The 18,016-nt window shown below is 47.8% G+C and overlaps 1 protein-coding gene across 3 annotated transcripts in view; it reads right to left on the reverse strand.

The window, feature by feature from the left end:
- Positions 1 to 18,016, reverse strand: part of ATP9A (ATPase phospholipid transporting 9A (putative)) — a 135,633-nt gene that overhangs the window by 31,416 nt on the left and 86,201 nt on the right. For all 3 annotated transcript variants that reach the window (XM_030839108.2, XM_060285539.2, XM_030839109.3), the window contains exons 15-17: positions 10,196 to 10,357; positions 1,702 to 1,794; positions 454 to 537 (exon numbers count right to left, since the gene is read on the reverse strand). In XM_030839108.2, the coding sequence (XP_030694968.1) occupies positions 454 to 537; positions 1,702 to 1,794; positions 10,196 to 10,357 (339 nt within the window). The remainder of the gene's footprint in view (positions 1 to 453; positions 538 to 1,701; positions 1,795 to 10,195; positions 10,358 to 18,016) is intronic.

Genomic DNA, 18,016 nt, shown 5'->3' on the forward strand with positions numbered 1-18,016 from the left:
CATGCCGCGGAGAGGCTGGGCCCGTGAGCCATGGCCGCTGAGCCTGTGTGTCCAGAGCCTGTGCCCCACAACGGGAGAGGCCACAACAGTGAGAGGCCCGCATACCGCAAAAAAAAAAAAAAAGAATGTGAAAATACGTACATAAAGTCATTACAGCTGGTGATAAATGCAGTGAAGAAAGTTCAACAGGGTGACAACGGGGAGTGATGAGGCGGGGCTGCTTTAGATGGGGGATCCAGGAAGACTTCTCAGAGGAGGCGGCATTTGAGCTGAGACCCAAAGGAAGTGAGGGAGGGGGGCCTTGGAGCTCTGTGAGGGAGGACAGTACTAGGCAGAGAGAAGAACCTGGTGTGCTCAGAAATGACGTCCGTCTGGCCAGAGCAGAATGAGGGAGGGGAAGATGGGGAGGTGAGTGGGGCTAAAAAGTAAAAGGAAAGTCACAGAACCACTGACCTCAAAGTCTTGATACTGCTCCTCTGCTAGAGATTTCTTCGCCACCACAAGCACCCGCAGCCCTTCCCGGGCCATGTTTCCACACTGAAAAGCAAACCCTGGTCAGCGGAGAGCCGCACTAAGGGCTCTGTATCCCGGACTCTCTCTGAGGAGGGCTGGAGGCTGAAGTGGATGCCCCTCCCAAGGGGACAGTGCAATGGTAAATCAGAACGCTGCTTTCCCCTGAAGCAGTCTCTCTCAGCAAACCTTCCAAAGGGGTCTCAAAATTTAAGTCAATGCAGTAAGATCTCAGAGACTAATCTGGATTTCAGGCTCGTTGGAAAAACTGAACCTTTGACAAGAGCACTTTCCCAAATGACCACAGCCAGTGATACTGAAAGGCGGCTGTTTCCACACGGTCCCACGAAACATAGCTGTCAAGTGAAGAACATTCCAACACGTTCAACGCACAAAGTGTGATGCTGTCAGGAAACACATCCCGGCCCGTTTCATTCACCTGAGTTACCTGCCTGGCCCCTGGCATTTGGGTTTGTTACTCACTAATTGGAAATATGATATTACGGAACATAAAATGTGAATTCTGCGCCTGGAGATGGGAGATGAAACAGAAACGGCCTGACAGACTGGAGAGTTCCTTCCCTCCCTGCTGCAGCCAATTCCCACGTCACAATCCGGGACAAGGGGGCCTGTGACGGGGCCCCATGATGCCCGCCTCCTGGTACCCACACCCTTGTATGTTCACCTGCCCTGAGTGTGCACTGGACCCAGTGCCTTGTTCCTAACAGACAGAATGCGGCAAAGTGAGGGGAGGTCGTTTCCAAGAAGGTCACTTCTCTCTGTTTCATCTCTCTGTTTCACTTCTCTCTGTTTCATCCACATGGCAAGGAACGTGGCTGCCTCCGGCCTAGAGGCACTGAGGAGCTGAATCCTGCCCATGACCACTTCCCAGTGGGCTGGGAAGGGGGTCCCGCCCCAGCTGAGCCTTCAGATGAGACCCCAGCCTCGGGTGACCCCTTGACCAAAGCCAAAGAGACCCTGAGCTGAGGACCCAGCCAAGCTGTGCCTGGATTGCTGATTCGCAGAAACTGTAAGAAATGACACGCGTCCTCCTGAGCTGCTACGTTTGGGGGTGATTTGTTACATAGCCCCAGAAAACGCATGCAGGGACCCACCTCACTATTCCATGCAAGGGACAGACTCCAGGACACGCATCCGAGGCCCCGTTTCCACACCCCACGTCACGCTTACCTCTTCCTCCAGCCAGTCGTTGTACTGCACGATGCCAGCCATGACGACATCCGCTCCCTTCATGTAAAACGTAATCTCCCCGGTCGATTCATCCTAGAGGGAGGGCCGGGAGGAATGAACACCCAAGAGGAACACTTGGTCCCGCTCCAGTGGCCGCTTCCCACGAGAGATGCTGCACAAAGTGTACTCAGTGGACGCCAGTGTTTTCTCACTTGGCCGAAGATGAAAAGTGAGAGGGGAGCCTCACTTTGGGGCAAAGGCCACAGAAAACAAGAAAACTCAAAGCATTTGGAAAATCATTAAATGATGAAAGCAAGATCAAAAGGATTGAAGAACTCTGTTTTTACAGTCATTACTATTCTAACGGGAACAGACTGACCCTCACACTGTAAGATAATTTTAAATTTATATGCGGGGCTGCCGGTATTGCCAAAACGTGGTCTACCAGAAAGAGTTGGGAAGTAAGATAATTCTCGAGATCAGGGTTTCTCAGCCTCGGCACTGTTAATATTTGGGGCTGGAGAATTCTTTGCCGTGAGGGGGCTGGACTCTGCATTGCCCATCTCCCGCGGCATCCCTAGCCCACTAGATGCCAGCCGCAATCCCCTTGGTGACAACCAAAATGTCTCCAGACATTGACAAATGTCCCCTGGGGGACACATTGCCTCAGCTGACAGCTACTGCTCTAGACAACGTGGGACCCTTACATCTACCTGAGGACTTAGCTAGAGAGCAAAGTACCCAGATTTTCAGTTCACACTGACCCGATTTTCTGGGGAGAGGGTGACATCACAGCACAGACATCAGATGCTTAGACCCGGTACCAGCTCCCAGCTGTGTGCACCTGGACAAGCTACTTCTTTTCTCTAGACCTCAGTTTCCTCCTCTGTAAAATCGGGATCCTGACAACTCTTACCGTATAGCTTGCTGGGGCTTAAACGAGATCATCTACATAGAGCAGGTAGCAAAGGGCCAACATCCACAGAACATGCTCACCCAGTGTTATTATTCCTGTTGGGGTGACAGTCACTCCTCAAGACCCTCAGTCGCACTGTTTGTAGAAAACAAGGTCTAAGCTGGGGGTCTGAATGGGGGTGGTTTTGCCCCCAGGGGACTTCCGACAATGTCTGGACACGTATTTGATTATCTCAACTGGGAGGTGCTACTGGCATCTAGTGGGTGGAGACCAAGGATGCTGCTAACCGTCCTACAATGCACAGGGCGGTCCCCGCAACAGAGAACCATCCCGCCCCAAATGTCAGCGGTGCTGAGGCTGAGAAACCCTGGCTTTAAGGAATGATGGTGAAATCGTCAATTCTTATCCCACGACTCTTTCCTCACAGACCTGCATCGCAGGGAGGCTGGAGGCAATGGAGATGGGCAAGGCTAAGTGAGCACGGCCATCACCACCTCGTGCCTAAATTCTGCTGCCCCAGGAAGCCCAGAATGCATGCCTGTAAGCTCTTCATTGAATAGGAAATAAATACCCAAGGCCAAATCAGTGGTATAGTTTCATCGACTAAAGTAACTTCCGAAGGCCTCTGATCACGGCCAATCTTTGAGAACAACATGCTTACTCATAAAAGCACCCACAGGCCACGAACGGGCACCTGCACTTTAAAAGCATCAGAACTGCAGGCTGCTGCTTTGATGGACTGCATCTATGCCTGCTTGTGACTCGGGCCAAAGACAGCAGTGGGGTCTGAACATGAAAGCATCTGAGGTTCCTTTTTCCTTTCGCCTTCACCCAAATGCTGCTATGGGAAATAACGTCCCCCTCCCCAGCTTCCTCTGCTCCAGAAGGGGCTCAAGAGAACTCGGACATCTTGTCCAATATAAATACTGTGCCGACTGTCTCCTCCCGTTAGTCATTTCCTCCCACCAAGTTCATCACAAGGTTACTTCGTTCCCATATTATGGCAAGATTACGCTCTAAATTTACAGAGATCTGCTGGTTGTGCTGCATTGTTTGGGGGCCTCATCTTTTTCCACTGTGGTCTGACTCTGGCACCTGTTCAAAGGCCTCTTTTATTCAGACAGTGACAAGGGTATGATCTATACCAGTGATCCGACTTCAGCACGCCAAGGGGGAAGGGTGAGGGGAGGGCAGTGGAACATCTTGTAACACAACAAAAACAAAACTGGCGACACAGAGACAAACACGCAAGCCCCGACGAAACCGGCTTCTCTAACCTCGCTGACCTTCTCAGAAGAGAGATTCACAGAAAGACCAGACCTTGCTTGGTGAGGGTAGGAAGACGCCGCACAGAGCCGTCCATGAGCTCACACATGTTTAAGAGGGTTGATGAGCCAGGTGAGAACAAAACTATAACTGTCAACCGTCATTAAACCAGGTTGAGAACCATTTTATAACTGAGGGAAAACTTCCTCACATCAGGTAACTGGGCAGCTACTTTCAAACAACAGACAGAAAAGATGGCCACATCAGAAGAGAGTTTCTCGGCCCAGGCACGATGAACATTTGGGGCTGGAACGTTCTTTGGTATGAGACTGTCCTGACCTCTATCCACTAGATGCCAGTGGCACCACCCTCTGAGCTGCAACAACCAAAAATGTCCCCAGATGTGTCCCCATGTCCCCTGGGGGCAAGATGGCCCCAGGATGAGGGTCTTTCGCGAAAGGAGAACAGTGAGATTCGTGCTAAGTGGAGAGCTAGCTCCACAGCCCTGGGCACGGATTTGCACCCTGCAAAACCAAAGACAGAGAGGGAGACAGGTCAGAAAACAAAAATATTAGCAAAATAATATGCATCACAGTAAAGACAGCCTAACAAAGATGGATGTGCACAGGTTCACTGTTAGTAGTGAGAGATGGAAAACAACCTAAGTATCCAAGAAAGGAATATTTGATTAAGTAATGCTACGTTTTTTCAGCAAAACACCGTGCCCACATTAAAATCATAAAAATCATGTTTTAATAATATGAGAACATTTTCCCTATACTTATTATTCAGTGGAGGGGGTGGGAGCTTTAGAAAGCTTTAGGCGGAGTCTGAAGCCAGTTTTATAAAATTGTGTGCGGCTGTTTACCCTCATTTATGCTTAGAGAAAAAACTGAAGGGAAATTCCCTGAAAAGGCAAGAGTGGTTGTCTTTGGGTGATGAAAATACAGATGAAAGGTTCTGATCCCCTTCTATACATACTTATCTGTTCCCAATGCTGATTTTTTTTCAAATATAATCTGGGAAGGGTGGAGCGCTATTGTAAAGTAATGATAGATTTGCCCACCCAACAGTATCCCATACTCCCAGACACAGATCCCGTTCTTGCTGTGGGAAGATACAGGGGTCACATCTCATAAAATGTGATGCATGTCTGGGAATGATAGCCCTTTGCAACTAAAGGAAGGGTGACGCACTCAGCCCACTTATTCTAGAACGGCTGATATCGGGACTATTTGATGATGATTCAACCCTCAAATGACTCCAGCATAGTCCATGGCCCTAGAACTTGGAAAAATAAAGGCTGGAACAAAATAAAAGCAATTCCATAGTAGATAACGACTCTAATTCCCCAGGAAACACCCACCCACAGGATTCATGTGGCTGCTTCCAGGCCGTGGATGTTCCTGACATCAGACACGCACTCAAGATACGGTTTAAAAGCCACGGGGCAGGCTAGGTGCAGACCAGTGGGAAAAGCAGCAGCTGCATGGGAAGAAAAGCCCCCATCCCACTCAAAAACTTCCAAGGATATATGTCTGGTAGAGTCTGAAGACTACTGGCACCGGGGACACAAAAATCCCTTAAAATGTGTCGTTTTCAAGGCACATTCGTACTGTGTGTCACTGGACCATCAGTACTGCAGCTCATGGAGCTGTTTCTAACTTTTACCTGGAGAAACAGCCTCTTCAGTGACTCCCACTTTCCCCACCTCCCGGCGTGTTCACACCCCTGGGTGATCCAGGCCCACCAAGTGGTGGGCTGGACCCAGGGACCTGCTTCTAATAACAGAATAAGGCAAAAGTGAAGGGAGGTTGGTTCTGAGATGACGTGCCTTCTGTCTTGTTCACACTCTCACAGACTCACTTGGGTGAAGCCAGCTGATGTGGGAGCCGGTCTATGGAGAGGCCTGTGGGGCAGTGGATGAGGATGGCCTCTGGCCAGCAGCTGGTATAGAACTAAAGTCCTCAGCCCAACAACTGACAACACTGATTTCACCTGGCAGTGAATCCTGCCCCGGCTGAACCTTGGATGACTGCAGCCTATGAGAGATGCCGAGGCAGAGGGCCCGGCGAGGCTGCACCTGGACTCCTTGGCCCCCAGAAATTGTCAGATAACACTTCCTGTCGTTTTAAGCCATCACATGCGGGATAATCTGTCACAACACCATACGTGATTAACACACTACCCTCAACATTACTGTGGGTGCTCTGTGAGCTTTCCCGCATTCCTCTCATCACACCCAAACTCCCAGGGCCTGGCGATAAAGAGCATGACCTGGGAGCCAGACAGCCTGGGGTAGAAGCACAGCTCCACCTTTTCTAACTATATGAACTTAGGGAGGTTTCTTCTTCTCTCTATACCTCAATTTTCTCCTCTGTTAAATGCCAACTGCAATGGTATTATGAGAATTACATGAGTTGTTTTATGCAAATCATTTACAACAGTGACTAGCACCCAATAAGCACCATTTAAATGTTACCTCTGTTATTATTATTGTTCCTAACTCTGTTCCTATTACTAATGCTGCTAGTACTATTACTAATTACTCCTATTACTAATTCTATTATTACTAATTTACTATGATAGAATCTACAACTCTGACCCCTAAGGCATGAAACACTTGTGTAGATAGGGCGGAGGGGATCCTCATTTGTTTAAAAAATGAGAGAGTCGTATTCCAAAGATTCTCATGATCTGGGGCAGCATTTTCTCCAGCCAAACCAAACAATGTGAAGAACCTTTAAGAACACCAGGGAACCATCTCAACACCAAAATAGGACTGGGACCAAAGCAGTCTGCAATTTTTAAAGCTCCTATGGTTAATTCCGATGATCAGCCAGGTTTTGTTTGTTTGTTTGTTTAGATCTCTTATTTATTTTTGGCCATGCTGGGTCTTCGTTGCTGCGCTCAGGCTTTCTCTAGTTGCGGCGAGCGGGGGCTACTCTTCGCTGCCGTGCGTGCGCAGGCTTCTCATTGTGGTGGCTTCTCTTGTTGCGGAGCACGGGTTCTAAGCACGCTGGCTTCAGTAGTTGTGGCATGCTGGCTTCAGTAGTTGTGGCACAGGGCTCAGTAGTTGTGGCACATGGGCTTAGTTGCCCTGCGGCATGTGGGATCTTCCCGGACCAGGGCTCAAACCTATGTCCCCTACATTGGCAGGCAGATTCTTATCCACTGTGCCACCAGGGAAGTCCCTATCAGCCAGGTTTAAGAACTACTGAGCAGAGTGGCTTATGAACACAGGGCTTCCAGGCTTCCCAGAATGGAAAGTGTGAGTAAAAGAGCAAATAGGAAAACAAGGTATTAATTCAGATTGGCAAGATTTTAAAAGTCCGACACTATCAAGCGTTGGTGAGGATGCAGAAAAACAGTGGGACTAAGATTAGGATAAGCACTTTGGAGAAAAAGTTGAAAAAACCTGGTAAAGTTAAAGATGAATATATTCTACCATCCAGCAAGTCCACCTCTGGGTGTAGTCCACAGAAAAACACGGACATATGTACAGTGGAGACTGCAGCAGACAAGGCTACACATGGCAGCGGTCTTTCTATCGGCAAAAAAAGTGGCAATGACCTAAACGTGTATCAAGAGGGAACGGCAACAGACGGAAGGAACTGAGGTATATTTGCACAATGCAATACAACAAGTCAGCTAAGAGAAATAAAGTGGGATTACGTGTATCAACATCAATAAAGCTTTTTGTAAAATGTTAAACAAAAATTAGTATGTGGAATAATAATATATATACTACAGTGACACTTTATAGAGAGAATAAAAACATGAATACCATAATACATATTATTTATACCCAATGTGTCTGATAATAGTATTTTAAAATTCATAGGAGTGATAAACCTGGGGTAGGACTGAAGATGAAGCACATCTAGAAAGGACAGATGGGATTTCAATTGAATGCACAATGTTTTCTTTGTTTAAAAAAATTTTTTAACTATAATACATGCAAAAGTGTGGATCAATACATAAATATAAATTTGAGCAAACGAACTCAAACACAAAAGGGTATCTACTGTACAGTTTCCTTTATATAAAGTTCAAAAAGAGACAAAATCAGTCAGTGGTAGAAATGGGACAGTGGTTATATCCTTGTGGGAAGGAAGGATGCAGTAACCAGAAAGGGGTACGAGGGAGCTGCTGGGGTGATGGTGGGAGGGATTCTGTTCCTTGCTCGGGATGCGAGTGACACTGTGTTTATTACTTTGTTAACACTTGAGCTGTACACTCCTGAGGTTTGCACTTTTCTGTTTGTATGCTGTACTTCAATAATAGCTTCAAAAAATATAAAAAGAAAATCTGAACTATTAATGCCAAAATGACGATGTTGAGTGATCACGACACTTTTTTCCAATAACTTTTGGGACTGTATGAATGAAAAATCATCGAAAATGTCTAATTACAAGGGTATCAAGACTATTCAGTGGGAAAACAATAGTCTCTGCAGCAAACGGTGCTGGGACAACTCTCCATCCACACACAAAAGAATGACGTTAAAACCCCTAACTCACACCGTATATGAAAATAACGCAAAATGGATCAATGATCTAAAAGAGATAAAACTACAAAAACTTTTAAAAGAAAACATAGGGGTAAATTTTCATGACCTTAGGTTTAGCAATGGACTCTCAGATATGACACCAAAGTCAAGAGCAACAGAGGAAAAAAATAAATTGGACGTCATCAAAATTAGTAACTTCTGTGCATCCAAAGAATTTTATCAAGAAAGCAAAAAGACAAGCTACAGAATGAAAGAAAATATGTGTATATCATATCTCTGATAAAGGTCTAGTATCCAGACTACGTAAAGAACTCTTACAACACAACAATAAAAGACTACCCACTTCAAAAGTGGGCAAACGACGTGAACAGACATGTCTCCAAGGAAGAATACAAGTGGTCAGTAAGTATATGAGAAGATGCTTAACATCATTAGCTATCAGGAAAACGCAAATCAAAACCACAATGAAATACCACTTCACAGCAACTAGGACGGCTACAATGAAAAAAAAAAAGGGAAATAACAAGCACTGATGAGGATATGGAGAAACCAGAAGCTTCATACACTGCTGGTAGAATGTATCGGGCTGGCCAAGAAGTTTGTTCAGGTCTTTCTGTAACATCTTACAGAAAGACCTGAACGAACTTTTTGGCCAACCCTATAAATGGTGCAGCATTTTGCAGAAAAGTTTGGCGACTCCTCATAAAGTTAAAAGATAGAATTATCCAGCAACTGGGAAACGGACCCAGCAATTCCACTCCTAGGTATCTACTCAAAAGAACTGAAAACAGGGCTTCCCTGGTGGCGCAGTGGTTGAGAGTCCACCTGCCGATGCAGGGGACATGGGATCGTGCCCCGGTCCGGGAAGATCCCACATGCCACGGAGCGGCTGGGCCCGTGAGCCATGGCCGCTGAGCCTGCGCGTCCGGAGCCTGTGCTCCACAACGGGAGAGGCCGCAACAGTGAGAGGCCCACGTACCGAAAAAAAAAAAAAAGAACTGAAAACAGATGCTCAAATCCTTATACACGAATGTTCATAGCAACACTATTCACAATAGCCAAAAGGTGGAAACAACCCAAATGTCCACTGATGGATGAATGGATAATCAACATGAAATACTACTCAGTCATAAAAAGGAATGAAGTATGTATATATGCTACAACATGGATGAATCTCTAAAACATTATGCTAAGTGAAAGGAGCCAGATACAGAAGGTCACATATTGTATAGCCCCATTTATATGAAATACCCAGAATAGGTAAATCCTAGAGACAGAAAGGAGACGGGAGGTTTCCAGGGCCTACGGGGAAGAAGGTATGGAGAGTGACCACTTAATGGATACAAGGTTCCCTTTGGCAGTGATGCCAATGTTTCAAAACTTGAGGAAAGTGGTGGATGCAAGACACTGTGAATGTACTAAATGCCAACGAATTACACATTTAAATGATTAATTTATGTCATGTGAATGTCACCTCAATAGAAAATAACATTTAATTAAACTGAAGAGTATACAGTGAGAAATGTATTATTACCAAGAAATGCTCAATCTACACTCATTAGACCTTTCACTCTGGAAGTGGGTTAACCAAAAGCTGAGCAGCTATCCGAGATCTGTCCAACTGATGAACTAATTCTCTTTCTTCTGAGGGAATTAAATCCTCTTGCTAGTCTGAACGACAGGCAATAATACAATAAAGAAAGGGGTAAGAAAGAATGTCCAGCAACAGGGACATACACAGCAGACTTAGGCAGGTTTGGGTTTTTGTTTTAACCATTTTAAATTATAAATAAACTCACCCTCACGATGATGCCCATGCGTTTGCTTTCGTAGGTGAAAGGGAAGATCTGCAAGATGGTGAAGTTCAGGATCTGGTCACCAGGGGTCCTCAGCTGCATGGAAGACTGGTCCCGGCCCACCAGTGTTAAGCCCACACTTTCGGTCCACTGCACCAGGGCCACCTAAATGTGACAAGGGTCAAAGGTCAGATACACAGCCGAGGATCCTGGTTCACAGGTCAAGCAAATGAACATAAAGGTGGACGGGGGAGCAGAGACAGGTGAGGCTGAGCAGGGCCTGCATCCCTGGGGGAGGTCATGCTGGCCGGTGACAGCCCCACCCCCGCCCCTCTAGGCCTGCGGGGGCTCCGCGCTCAGAGCCGCCGTCTCTCCTGGGCCCTAAAGCAGGCCACGCGCCAGAGCTGTGGCAGAGAGAACCGCACACGCTCAAGGATCAGCACAACCAGAGATCACGTCTGGAAGGAGCTGCACCAGGCCAACCACAAACATGGGGAAGCCAGGAGCACGACGCCGGGGTGGGGCGACTCACCTCCAGGCTCCCTGTTAAACTCACACACACTCAACCAGGAGGGGATTGACAGCAGTGCTCGACTGGGCAGCTCTGCCCCCCAAGGGGCACATGGCAACGTCTGGGGACAGTTTTGGCTTCACAACTGAGGAGGGGGTGGATATTTTCTACTGACATCTCATGGGTGGAGGCCAGGGATTCTGCTAAACATCCTACAACACACAGGACAGCCCCCATGACAAAGAATCACCCCACCCCACATGGCAGGCAGTACTGACAGGGGGAGAACGCTGGTCTGTACAGATGAGGAAACTGAGGCTTGCGGAAGCTCATTAAGTTGCCTGAGGTGATGCTCCGGGGCAACGGCCGGCTAGGCAGGAACCTGGATCTACCTGGTGCACAGCCAAACCCTCCACCACCCGCTACACTTCCTAGGACCACGGTTCTGTCACCAGCTGGAATCTTCTCACAGCCCGAGCAAGGTTTGCTTCACTTCCAGTCAAAGGCATGGAGGATGCAAATTCCAAGACAGGGGCCAGACCAGTGGGAACTGCGGCAGGCAGGAGCCAGTGCCCCCTCTGAAGGAGGCTGCCCCACGGGAATGTGGACCCAGGGTGGCCAGAGCTTCCAGTTTCTCAAGAAAAACCAGAAATCTGACCTTGTCCCTGAGATCTCTAACTTTTCAATGTAAGCCACTAAGCTGCACGTTTTAAACGCCCATGAAGAAAATAAAACACGTCTACAGATGAATCTGGTCTGGGGTCTTCAGGGAAAGAAGGAAATAGGAGTGGAAAAGGCGGGGACAGAAGGGGGAGCTGGGGAGGGGAGACCACCAAGCCCTCACTGCCACTGCCACAGGAAGGGGGCTACGCCATGGGGTGGGGGGCAGGGGGAGACAGGGGTAAGTACGAAGAGCCTACGGCGTACGAACCACAAGGTCATCGTGTTTACTTGTCAGCACAGCCCATAGAGGCAGGAAGTACCAAGCAGCTCTACCCGACGGACGAAGAAACAGAGTCAGAGAGGCCAGGCGAGCTGCTCTCGGCGGGCAGCTACCACGGGCTGAGATGAGATCGAATCCTGTGTCTAGCTGACCCAAGTAGCCCAAGGGAGCGTGCCAATCCCGGGCCATCCAGATGCCTGTTCTCTAAACACGGGCGCACACACATCACGGCATCCTTAGTGGGTGTGCCCGTCACCCGACTCACTGTCACCGTTAGAAAGTTGACAGGGGGCATGGTAGGCATAGTAACAGCCCCCAAAGGTGCCCACCTCCTAATCCCCACTGACCTCCACCTCCAAAAGAAAGGGCTAATCAAGTTTGGTTTTGTTTGTTTGTTTTGCTACTAACCTGCATAAGTCTTTGGAAACTCATTCATATAGTTGTTTCATCTAATCACTCTGAATTTCAATATGGCCTGTCCTATCTGCTAACAATCTTCTTTCCAAGTTTAAAATGAACAAATCAGTAAACACTGATATAAATTTAAAAATCCCATCCGTATAAATATTAAAAACTTTGGGTACATGCACTAAAACGCTTATAGGATGATACACATGAAGAGAAATTACTTCACTCTTCTCTCTATATACTACTGAAATATTTTAGTGTGTACACGCACTTCTTTTATTTATTTATTTTGCGGTACGCGGGCCTCTCACTGCTGTGGCCTCTCCCGTTGCGGAGCACAGGCTCCGGACGCGCAGGCTCAGCGGCCATGGCTCACGGGCCCAGCCGCTCCGCGGCATGTGGGATCTTCCCGGACCGGGGCACGAACCCGTGTCCTCTGCATCGGCAGGCGAACTCTCAACCACTGCACCACCAGGGAAGCCCCATCTTTTATTTTTAATATTTTTAATTTTAATTAAGTAAATAAATATCCCAACACAATACGAGATTATTACAAGTACGTAGCTTGACTAAATTTACATCCTCCTCTACGTACCAGTTTAGTAACAAAGAAAAAGGAAATTCTTCTTCAGATGCTTTCCAACACGACTGCTAGGGAAAAGAGTTTTTCATCCTTGCTTTTAAACAGCTGTTGTTTCACCCCTTAAAAACGTATTTAATTGCTCTGAAAAGATGTGAAGAGTCTGTAATACTGGGCTTCAAGGAGATACACTAATTCCCCCAAAGCCTGTTCTTAACTTCAATCAAGAAAGGATCTGAAACTCCAGAACGGGAAGTGGCTTTCAGGGCCGTAGAGGCAGTTCTGGCCTTGGCCAGCCTGGGTCCCCCTGCTGCAGACCCCACAGGACTGTGTTGGAGGGGAAGTTGAACCATGCATCTGAAATGATCAACAGTGACAAGTGTTCCCGGGGAAGCATGAATTACAGCTGAATGGAAACATCTTCTAACCATGCTTTCTTCTACAGCAAAGCCCTCGAGGGAGTTAAGGAACCTACTTTGACTGTGCTGGTTGCCCCATCTCCCATCTCCCACCCCTTGGGTCCAAGGTCCTAATCAAAACCTCACAAGTCCTCTTGGGGGCTGATTCCAACAGGATATGAGCCCTGCAGGGGGGCCTTTCTTTCTCACCTTACACTCCCTTATTCCGACTTTAACATTAAGTCAGTTTTAATTTAAAGCTGCTTTCTACCAGAACATATAAAATCCCCCAGGTCCTACTGAGAAGAGAGCAGTTTAGAACTGGGGAGCTCACTAACCATTCTCAACAGCAGCGGGGACAAACATTTCAGCGGTCAGGTGGGCAACTCCATCCCTTCCTGAAACAAGATGATGTAAATGAGGCTGCTTCTGCTAGAGGGTCTGAGCTTCAATTCAAAAGAATCATCCTGTATTGCCAAATCAGAAAGGATTTCAGGGTCTTTTTTTTTTCTTACGGCTGCACTACACCGCAGGTGGGATCTTAGTTCCCCGACCAGGGATCAAACCCGCACCCCCCTGTAGTGGAAGCGTGGAGTCTTAACCACTGGACCACCAGGGAAGTCCCCAATCTCAGGGTCTTGAGTCTCGCTGTCCTTAACAGCCGGAGCTGGGGTCTCAGGGGGCCTCGGGTCAGACTACCGGAGGTCAGAAGAGCAGAAAAAGAAACCTCGTAAAAGGTAAATGAATGAACAAATAAATGAGAGGCAAAAGCAAATGCTAGAAACCAAGAAAGGGCCGGAGCGGGGGATCTGGGCTCCACGAGTCAGCTGTGCGTCTGGTTTGGGTCAGGAAATTAAAAAAAGAGCCTCCTACTCCACCCTTCCGCCTCCAAAAAAAAAAAGCCCATCTGAAGAATTCTTGTCAGAGCTGTCCATGAAAGGGCTTTTTCATCATTTGTTGGTCAGCAATAAACCACCTGTGACAAGCTTTAATAATCTTCTCTTTGTACCTGGGAATGTGTGCTTGGGAATTACGCCAGACAGGCTAAAGAGCCTTGAATTCCTGTCAAAAGCAGGATGCATATGAAATACAAGAACATGCATGAATCTGCTATCTGATTAAAACGGTTCTTTGGGGGCATTCAATCAGATAAACACCCAGGCTTACAAAGAATGGCCAGTCTGCCCGAAGCCAGGCCTTTCAAGCTTACAAATACCCACAGACCTAGGTATTCTTTACTTTATTAAGAAATAGGTTCCAAAATGGGCCACATGGTGGTTTGCAGGTTTGAATGCCAACAGGAGCAGGGCAGGCAGCGGACCGGGGCAGGGCCGGCCACCTAGGGACAGGGCTTGGGGGAGGGGGCTAACTGCTGCCAGGTCAAAACTGGGCCCAGTCTTTCCAGATCTGATCTTTCTCAGGAGAAGCTTATTTTTATAGAACACTGAGTGATTTTTAAATATTGCTGCTTTTCTTTTAAACAGCATGGAGCAAACAAAAAACAGCCTGCTACTTTTTTTTTTTTTTTTTTTTTTTTTTGCGGTACGCAGGCCTCTCACTGTTGTGGCCTCTCCCGTTGCGGAGCACAGGCTCCGGACGCGCAGGCTCAGCGGCCATGGCTCACGGGCCCAGTCGCTCCGCGGCATGTGGGATCCTCCCAGACCGGAGCACGAACCCGCGTCCCCTGCATCGGCAGGCGGACTCCCAACCACTGCGCCACCAGGGAAGCCCCAGCCTGCTACTTTTAAGCATCAGTGGACAAGGTGGTAGAATAAAAGGCCACTCCCTGATCCGAATTTCCTGATCCTATACTTGAAATTCAGCCTCTTGGGACTTAACTCTGCTAAAAACAAGTATTTGAAAAGGAAGAATGGCATCATCTCCATAAAAATTTAGCCACTTAGAAACGACTATTTACTTAAGTCCATTCTGGCCCAATACTAATGTGATATGGGACAGGACTTTTGCATGTATGGCCGCGGATGAGCTAATACCAAGGAAGGCTCATTTGACAGTTTTCTACAGTGCCCCCAAAATCCCATAGTCCTGCCTGACACAGGACCCCTATCTTCTGAGCAACCAGAATCTTCTTTCAAAATTCTACCCCAGTGGTTAATACGTAACATTGATGGAGGATTTTTTCCTTAAGTTCCCGACCGCTGTTCTTTGACCTCACCCTCAGGTCCAAGGCCCTGGCAACGTGATGGTAGAGCCCCACCAGCCTCCTAAATCTCTCTGGGTCAACACTCCACACGCCATCGTGCACACATCTGAATGCTGGCATTGTCTGAAGCCTGGAGCTGAGGCTCAGACACGAGGAGGCATTCAGGGGACCAACAGGGATGTGGTTATGGAGGAAAAAGAAACCCCAAGTCTGCAAATGGACAGGAGATTGCCGGCCCCCGCTCAAGGCCACGGGCTTACCTTTCCCCAACGGTTTTATCCTCACTCTTTGCAACAGCATTGAGAAAATGCAAAATGAGACAACTGGGACCTTTCATGCATGCTGAGACATGTACAGAGAGACTGAATGAGCAAGGCTCTCCATCACGACATTATTTATGACAGCCACAAGTGGGGGACCACCTAAATGTTACGCTTGGGAGACAGAGAAAATAATCTGTGGTGTATCTAAGCAGCAGAATATAGAGCAGCCACTAAGAATATTCTTACTATAGATAGTTACCGGAAAGGGATAATGCAAGGGAACAAATCAAGGTCATCGAACATATATCGTATATATACAGAAGAGAAATAGGAAAAACACCAGAACATTTTTGGCTTTTCTTTCCTGTGATTTTTTTTCTTTTTCTATAACAAGCTAATGTTACTCTTATAATTAGTGCGGGGGGGGGGGGAACTAAAAATAAAATCTGCTTCTAGATTAGCTGTACCTTCACTGTATACCCCTTTTTCTTATATCACCCCTGTCTGCATTACTCCCAGCTTCTGACATTCTAATGGATGCAGGAATGCTCTCCATCTACAGACTCATGTCTGGAGGAGAGACCCACTTGCTCTTCGCCCACGCTCTCACGGCCACTTGCAAGGTGGCCATTTCAAGGTTACTGTGGACTAGCGGAGAAACACATCCTTTTTGGTTTTCCCTTCTAAGGGCCGGATCCTGAAGAGATGGACGGTGAAGGCAAGACACTCAGAAGGTAGGCTTCTGGGGCCTGGCAGAAGACGGTTATTATCACCAAGCCTGGAAGCTTATAAGATGAGAAAAGAGGGAAGGGACACACACAAAAGGTGCCACTGAGTTTTGGAGATCCCAGACACAACACTGGCTCAGTGCACGTGTCCCAAGGGGACCGGAGTGGGTTAAAAATAATTGGACACTCTGGAACTTCACCCAGTATCCACCCTGAGCTCCCCAAATGCAAGTGCTTCACTCTCTGCAGCACTTGTGAGTTGACAAAGCACTTTCAAGCCATGATGCCATGGGTAGGGACGTGGTCCTGTGGGGTTACGAGCCCCACCTCTGGACATGGGCTGCGGGTTTTAATCTCGCCAGCCGTGTGACCTTGGGAATATTCCTTAGCCAACCTATACCTCATTTGCAAACAGCACGATCACAGTAATTCTGGGTGGTAAGGGATGCCCGTAACGCGGTGCCTGGAACAGAGCAGATAAGCAACAGGTGACCCCTTCTTACCACTGGCAGCATCACCGCTACCCTCACTGCTCCCTCTCTTCTCTAAGGGCCATGAGCTCCGTGTGATGTATCAGCCCCTCTTTACCTACGAGGAGGCTGAGTGCAGCTTAAAATCACATCGCTGATCAAGTCCGCCCTGGCAGTGACACACGACCCGCAGCTGCACTGCGGGGTAAGGAGGGGTAGTGCGATGCCCCCATCTTTCAGAAAAATTAGTGAAAATGAAGGTCTTGAAATGCCATTGCGAGATGACAGAACACACAGCAACCCAACATTTTAGCAAAACTCAGCTGACGTCCCACACAGTGACACCACACACACGGACATGCTTTAGAAGGATGAGCAACGCAAAGCAAGGTGCGAAACTTTATCTATAATTTACAATTGTGCTCTTAAATTTTTTAAATAGGTTAATAATTAAAGGGTGAGGAAAATTCTAACGTATGCAAAGAATTATCTCTGCAGAGGTACTCAGATATTGAGAACAGTGGGCAGCTCGGAGGCAGAGGTCAGGGGAGGGGCCCTGTGTAGAGACTGTGAGAAAGGAGGGGGCGGGGTGCCTCAGGGGAAGATGGAGATAGACTTCTCGCACTGCGCCCTGAGCGGGGGTGGCCACACAGAACATCCTGCACATTACCCAGAACTTGTAACTAAGGGCTCTGAAATCAGAGTTACTCAAGGCACAGCCACATACAGCAGGCCACTTTCATTCACACTCACACACACGCACACACACCCATGCACAGCCACACGCCACACACGCTCCAACAGCAGTCGTGCACACATCACGTGCACGTGTTCACACCCACACTCGTGCACATATGTACACGTGCCGACATGCGCGCACACACGTACACGCACGCACACATAAACCCTACAGGACCATGAAAACCATCTGGCTTTCTCAAGGATGTGACTTAACCCACTTCACCCTCCTTCCCTCCTTGTACTAGAGTGTGATTCTGTACCAGAGAAACATGCAACTGTAATTCTACATATATGCCCACATTTAGGAAAAATCTGGGTAACTCTACAACCGAACACAAACAGTGGTTATCACTACCTAGTGAAAATTACAGGTTATGTTTATCAACTTCTTTAGACAAATGAACGCGTCCCTGGGTGGATTCTATCTGCTCGGAGGAGAGCACTTCCTGGACCACTCACGCCAAGAAGGACACGTTAAGAGTTGTATCACAGTGACCCCCCCCTCCACTGTACCCCACCTCCAACACTGCCAAATATACTGCAAACGATGGGATGCTGTCAGGGCTGAAGCCTGCTCACCCGAGCATCTTAGGACCACTTCTCTCTGGCCAGATTACA

Source organism: Globicephala melas, chromosome 15 (assembly GCF_963455315.2).
Source record: "Globicephala melas chromosome 15, mGloMel1.2, whole genome shotgun sequence".
NCBI lineage: Eukaryota > Metazoa > Chordata > Mammalia > Artiodactyla > Delphinidae > Globicephala > Globicephala melas.